General features: G+C 32.3%; 1 protein-coding gene across 1 annotated transcript; it reads left to right on the forward strand.

Annotated features, from left to right (window-relative positions):
• Positions 1 to 230: 230 nt before the first annotated feature.
• LOC108985799 (transcription factor bHLH25-like) lies at positions 231 to 1780 on the forward strand. Its single transcript, XM_018958221.2, has 4 exons — positions 231 to 266; positions 366 to 938; positions 1058 to 1432; positions 1613 to 1780. Exons 1-4 carry the CDS (start codon positions 231 to 233, stop codon positions 1673 to 1675), a joined length of 1047 nt encoding a protein of 348 aa, XP_018813766.1. The 3' UTR covers positions 1676 to 1780.
• The last annotated feature ends 5822 nt before the right edge of the window (positions 1781 to 7602 follow it).

Here is a 7602-nt window from a genome sequence, read left to right on the forward strand (position 1 = left end):
CTCACATCTTTACCTTTTCCTCACTGTTTGTCAGCTAAAAGCCTAAAAGCATATCTATTATTAACCTGGGTTTTCTTTTCGTTTTCGTACCTTATCCAGAGTTGTATGATTGTATCTGGCTTCTTTCCTTTAAGGATTTTAGTGTCTTCGTATCCAAGATACTTGTGCATAGCCTAGACCTGCAAGGATCGACTTTTCCGAATCATACAGAAAAAAGAGGACTCGCATTAATGGAGATATCATCGACCAAATGGCTTTCTGAACTGGTAAGATATTTATCTTTTGATTTGAACAGATAATAATAGTGCCACTTAATTTTTCTGTGAACATTTCCTGATGTTTTTTTGGGTGTTCTAATTTTGCAGGAAATGGATGATTTCGAGTACATCCAGCAATGCGACATGAACACTCTTGATGATGGGTTTGCCACCGCAATGCGAGAGAACTTTCAACAATCTCTCTCTTCTGAAAGTCACTCTTCTTACCCTGCTTTCAATACCAAAACCACAATCACCACCAACACCTTTAGTAATTCTTCTATATCTCAGAACAGTTTTGAGAGGCCAGCCAAACAGACGAAGACGAACAATTGGAACTCTGGCATCGCAGAGCATGGTTCAATACCAAAACCTTCTTCCTCCTCCCATATTCTTTCATTTTGGAACTCAAATTCGTTGCCAGCAGACTCTAAGCAGTTCTTTAGAACTCTCGACTCTTCTTTGAAGCCGAAGGATGAGGTTGTTTGTCAAGTAAACAAACACGTACATTTGATTTCCAAGGGTTCCGCAGAGAACCAAGACCATGGGACTCAGAAAACCAACTCAATGACTAGAACACCCTCAAATGCTCAAGATCACATAATGGCAGAGAGAAAGCGTAGAGAAAAGCTCAGCCAACGGTTCATAGCTCTTTCAGCCATTGTTCCTGGCCTTAAGAAGGTATCCTATTTAGTCTCAGATCCAAATATTTGGCCAGTCTTTAATTCATCGAAGGATATTATTTTCCCTTTTTCAAGGTTAAAAAACTGCATTAGTTACTGTAATCTCTATTCCTATAGATGGACAAAGCTTCTGTTCTTGGGGATGCTATCACGTACGTGAAAGAGCTTCAAGCACGTGTAAACTTGCTGGAGGAACAGACGAAGAAGAGAACTGTGGAATCTTTTGTTTACGTGAAGAAGGCTCAGCTCTCTGCTGATGATGACACCTCTTCATGTGACGAGAACTTCCATGGCCGCTCAGACGAAGCAGCACTCCCCGAAATAGAAGCAAGAATTTCAGAGAAGGATGTACTTATCCGAATCCACTGCGAGAAAAACAAAGGAGCTGTAGTGAGAACACTATGCGAAATAGAGAAGCTTCATCTATCTGTTGTCAATAGCAGTGTCTTGCCATTTGGGAACTCCATACTTGACATGACCGTGATTGCTCGGGTACTAATTTCATTTTTTCATTGCAAGGAATTAAAGATATATGAGGCTTTTTTATACTGTTTACAATTTTTTATTTTTTTAAGCACTCAAAGGTATCAAGAAGTGAATCCAATATAAAAACTAGTTTTCTCAAAGTTGAATATCCCAGCACATTTTGATCTGTTCAAGATTATTTTGCAGATGGACAATGAGTTCGACTTGACAGCAAAGGATATAGTGAAATGCCTACGTTTGGCTGTATAATTAAATTACATGTAAATTCAACATGGTAGAACAAGATCATCATGAGTTCATGCATTGAAGACCGCATTCTAATTTGAAGCTAAACATCAAGCTCTGGAAAAGAGAAGTCAGGGCATGCCGACGTACAGCTCCTTTCTTTTTCATTTTGTTTTTTTCCTTTTTGTCCATTTGCAATTACCAAAGCTAGCTTGTAGTCTCGTTGGGGTTCAGGTTCTATATTTTTGGTGGAGGGTTTTTTCTCGTTCTGATCGATTTTTCCGTGGTTGACTTGTTGACCACGTTCAATTACCCTCACGCTCTAAACAGAAACCTCACGGCTATAGTTTATTTCTTTTTCTAAAGTATTAATACTTTTATGTTTTTGAGAGATTTGATGTTTCATTAGGCTTATAATCCTAATGAATTTCTTAGCTTTTTGTACGCAAGTTCCGCTTTTCCAAAGGCAAAATTGTGGTAGGTATATATTTGGTAGAGCAACAATAATTGGCCTGAATTGAGATACACTTAGACTAGGCTTTGTTAAAACATCACCAAACTGATCATTATTTGTAGGAACATGCAAAGTAAATTATCCCAAATACACCTAAAGGGGGTGAATGGGTGGTTTTCAAATTTATTTGACTATTTAAATTAATAATCAATCAGCCAATCAACCAATCAAATCATAAAAAATAATCAACACAGTTATTGGTAACAAAATAGAGACTCATTTGAAGAACGTACTCAAAATTTAAAATCATTCTGGATGTAAGTCACCACAAAAAATTCACAATAAAAACTAATTTAATTATAACACTAAATTTATCTTGTAACACTACGAGTATTCCACTCGATCTTTGATGTACCCGGTAGCGCCTCTGGATCATTGGCTTATCTATAGTTTCACCACGAGACCCAATTTGATCTCTGCACCCATGCAGCTCCATCCTTTAAGCCAAAGAATACGTCCACATCAATGGACTCAACATCGCTCGAACACGAACACAATATGATGATAGTGTGTTTATTAAGAGAGAATCGATTTTTAACGTGCAATGAATCTCTTTAGGATTTTCTATCAAGAATACAATAAATATGGCAATTAACTTGGCCTCTCTCCATACCCCAAAAGTCATGCATATTTCTATTATGTAAGCTTATGCTTTAAGAAGACCACTTAAGGAATCCAAACCCAAATAAAAAACCGATCTTTCGAATTTTCGCTTGAGCAAACTTCCTGTCTAGTTTTTTACTTTGTAAACATTGGAATTTGAAGATTCTTGTGAAACATGAATTTATAGATATTTGAGTTATCTTTCTAAAGACACTAATATGGGAATATCATTTCTCAGAATATCACCTCAATTTGATATGGGAATCAAAATTATGAATAATTTAATTTGATCAAATTGATCTCATTAGATCTTGCGATTTTACAATCTTTGCACTTTTTGGTCCATTTGCAACTTAGACTAGTCTCTACTCAACATATTTACAACTCATTTAGACTAAGATTTGTTGTAAGAGCATATCAACATATTATTTTTACACTAACTCAAAGTGTAGATGATTTACTCGGCTTATACTTCTCACAGACTATACGATAAACAATTTTAATATATTACAAGGCGAAGAAACAGATGTCTTAATATCTTTTTCGTTTTAGAGAAATGCGTTAATATCTGAAGCAGACTGTTCCAAAATTAAGAAATTAAGTTGTAATCTAGAAGATCGAAGAAATGTGACAATATACCAAAAGTACGCATTTACTATCTATTTTTTGTGATTCACTGTAGAACTCTGCAATAAATGTATAAACCGGCCTGTTTACTCGGCCAATCCGGTCATCTTCTATATATATATATATATATATATATATATATATCTCCTATATCTAAAAGCGCCTATCCTAACAGTAATAAATAGTATTTTCTTTAGACACCTTTTATTCCGCATATACTCCTATGTAACTGACTATTATTACAATTGTACCATTTTAGGTTTTCAGTTTTACAAAAAAGTACATAAATAGCTTACTATAATTACAAAAATTGCAATTAAAAATCCTTTGCCGTGTAATATCTTCCAAGAGTAATTCTACATACAACCGTGAAGTGAGTAAACGTTGCGTAATCACTATGAAAAAGAGTGGGATCCACTATTAAAAAATTAATTTTTTTCATGTGGATCTTATATTTTATTCATTTTTTTCAAAATGATTACGCGACGGTTACACAATTCACAGTTGTAAATATATTTTCTCATCTCTTAAAGATTTTGAACTCTTTTAGTGTATTGACAAAAGATGACACTAACTTTTTTACATGGGTTAGCATGCGTGCAGTATGCTAGTCATTTAAGAGCCATCCTCACATGAACAGTAAGTTGAACAGTAATGAATAGTATTTTCTTTGGACACTTTTTATTTCACATATACCCACATCTAATTGACTATTATTACAATTGTGCATTTTTAGGTCTTCAATTTTACAGTAAAGTTAATAAATAGTTTACTATAATTACAAAAATTAAAATTAAAAATTCTTTGCCATGTAGTATCCTCCAAGAGTAATTCTAAAAATAACCGTAAAGTGTGTAAACGTCTCGTAATCGTTTTGAAAATAAGGGTGGTCCATTATTAAAAAATTAATTTTTTTCATGTCGGTCCTATGTTTTATTCACTTTTTTCAAAACGATTACGCGACGGTTACACAATTCACAGTTGCAAATATATTTTCTCATCTCCTAAAGGTTTTGAACTCTTTTAATTTATTGACATAAAATGACCCTAACTTTTTTAGATGGGTTGGCGTGCATGCAGTATGAAATAGTCATTTAAAAGCCTATCCTCATATGAACAGTAAGATGAACAGTAATGAATTGTATTTTCTTTGGACACTTTTTACTCCACTAATACCCATATGTAACTGACTATTATTACAATTGTGTCTTTTTAGATCTTCAGTTTTACAAAAAAGTACATAAATAGCTTACTAGAATTACAAAAATTACCATTAAAAATCCTTTGTCGTGTAATATCTTCCAAAAGTAATTCTACATGCAACTGCAAATTGTGTAAACGTTGCGTAATCGCTTTGAAAAAAAATATGGTCCACTATTAAAAAATTAATTCTTTTTATGTGGGTCTTATGTTTTATTCACATTTTTCAAAACGATTACGCAACAGTTACATAATTCACCATTGCAAATATTTTTTTCATCTCATAAAGGTTTTGAACTCTTTTAATGTATTGACAAAAAATGACCCTGACCTTTTTAGATGAGCTGGTGTGCGTGCAGTATGACATAGTCATTTAAGAGCCTATCCTCATAGGAACAGTAAGATGAACAGTAATGAATAGTATTTTCTTTGGACATTTTTTTTCCGCATATACCCATATGTAATTGACTATTATTATAATTGTGCCTTTTTAGATCTTCAGTTTTACAAAAAAGTACATAAATAGCATACTATAATTACAAAAACTGCCATTAAAAATCATTTGTCGTGTAATATCTTCCATGAGTAATTCTACATACAATCGTAAAGTGTTTAAACGTCGCGTAATCGTTTTGAAAAAAAGTGTGGTCCAATATTAAAAAATTAATTTTTTTCATGTGGGTCCAATGTTTTATTCACTTTTTTCCAAATGATTATGCGACGGTTGTACAATTCACAGTTGTAAATATATTTTCTCATCTCCTAAAGGTTTTGAACTTTTTTAGTTTATTGACAAAAAATGACCTTGACTTTTTTAGATGAGTTGGCATGCGTGCAGTGTGACATAGTCATTTAAGAGTCTATCCTCATATGAACAATAAAAAATAGTATTTTCTTTGGATACTTTTTATTCTGCATATACCCCTATGTAATTGACTATTATTACAATTGTGCCCGTTTAGGTCTTTAGTTTTACAAAAAAATATATAAATAGCTTACTATAAATACAAAAATTACCATTAAAAATCATTTGCCGTGTAGTATCTTCCAAAAGTAATTCTATATACAACTATGAATTGTGTAAACGTCGCGTAATCATTTTGAAAAAAAGTGGGGTCCATTATTAAAATTTTTTCTTTTTTTATGTGGGTCTTATGTTTTATTTACTTTTTTTCAAAACGATTACGCGACGGTTGCACAATTCACTGTTGCAAATATATTTTCTCATCTCCTAAAGGTTTTGAACTTTTTTAGTTTATTGACAAAAAATGACCCTGACTTTTTTAGATGGGTTGACGTGTGTGCAGTATAACATAATCATTTAACAGCCAATCCTCATATGAACAATAAGATGAACAGTAATGAGTAGTATTTTCTTTGGACACTATTTATTTTGCATATACCCCTATGTCACAGACTATTATTATAATTGTGCCTTTTTAGGTCTCCAGTTTTACAAAAAAGTATACAAATAGCTAACTATAATTACAAAAATTACTATTAAAAATCATTTGTCGTGTAGTATCTTCTAAGAATAATTCTATATACAACCGTAAAGTGTGTAAATGTCGCGTAATCGTTTTGAAAAAGGGTGTGGTCAACTATTAAGAAATTAATTTTTTTCATGTGTGTCCCATATTTTGTTCACTTTTTTCAAAACGATTAAGCAACGATTGCACAATTCACCATTGCAAATATATTTTCTCATCTCCTAAAGGTTTTGAACTCTTTTAATGTATTGACAAAAAAAGACCCTGACTTTTTTAGATGAGCTGGCGTGCATGCAGTATGACATAGTCATTTAAAAGCCTATCATCATATGAACAGTAAGATGAACAGTAATGAATTGTGTTTTCTTTGGACACTTTTTATTCCGCATATATCCATACGTAACTGACTATTATTACAATTGTGCCTTTTTAGATCTTCAGTGTTAGAAAAAAGTACATAAATAGCCTACTAGAATTACAAAAACTACCATTAAAAAACCTTTGCCGTGTAGTATCTTCCAAGAGTAATTCTACATACAATCGAAAAGTGTGTAAATGTTACGTAATCGCTTTGAAAAAAAGTGTGGTCCACTATTATAAAATTAATTTATTTCATGTGGGTCTTATATTTTATTCATTTTTTTCAAAACGATTATGCGACGGTTGTACAATTCACAGTTGCAATTATATTTTCTCATCTCCTAAAGGTTTTGAACTTTTTTAGTTTATTGACAAAAAATGACCCTGACTTTTTTAGATGAGTTGGTGTGCGTGCAATATGACATAGTCATTTAAGAGCCTATCCTCATATGAACAATAATGAATAGTATTTTCTTTTGACACTATTTATTCCGCATATACCTCTATGTAACTGACTATTATTACAATTGTGCCTTTTTAGGTCTTCAGTTTTACAGAAAAATACATAAATAGCTTTCTATAATTACAAAAATTGCCATTAAAAATCCTTTGCCGTGTTGTATCTTCCAAGTGTAATTCTACATACAGCCGTAAAATGTGTAAATCTCGCGTAATCGTATTGAAAAAAAGTGTGGTGCCCGATTAAAAAATTAATTTTTTTCATGTGGGTTTTATGTTTTGTTCACTTTTTTCAAAAGGATTACGCGACGGTTGCACAATTCACAGTTGCAAATATATTTTTCTCATATCCTAAAAGTTTTATACTTTTTTAGTGTATTGACAAAATATGACCCTGACTTTTTTAGATGGGTTGGCATGCGTGCAGTGTGACATAGTCATTTAAGAGCCTATCCTTTTATGAATAGTAAGATGAACAGTAATAAATAATATTTTCTTTAGACACTTTTTATTCTGTATATACCCCTATGTAACTGACTATTAATACAATTGTGCCTTTTTAGGTTTCCAGTTTTACAAAAAAGTATATAAATAACTCACTATAATTACAAAAATTGCCATTAAAAATCATTTGCCGTGTAGTATCTTCTAAGAGTAATTCTACATAAAACCATAAAGTGTGTAAATGTTGCGTAATC

Source organism: Juglans regia, chromosome 8 (genome assembly GCF_001411555.2).
Source record: "Juglans regia cultivar Chandler chromosome 8, Walnut 2.0, whole genome shotgun sequence".
In the NCBI taxonomy this organism is placed as follows: Eukaryota; Viridiplantae; Streptophyta; class Magnoliopsida; order Fagales; family Juglandaceae; genus Juglans; species Juglans regia.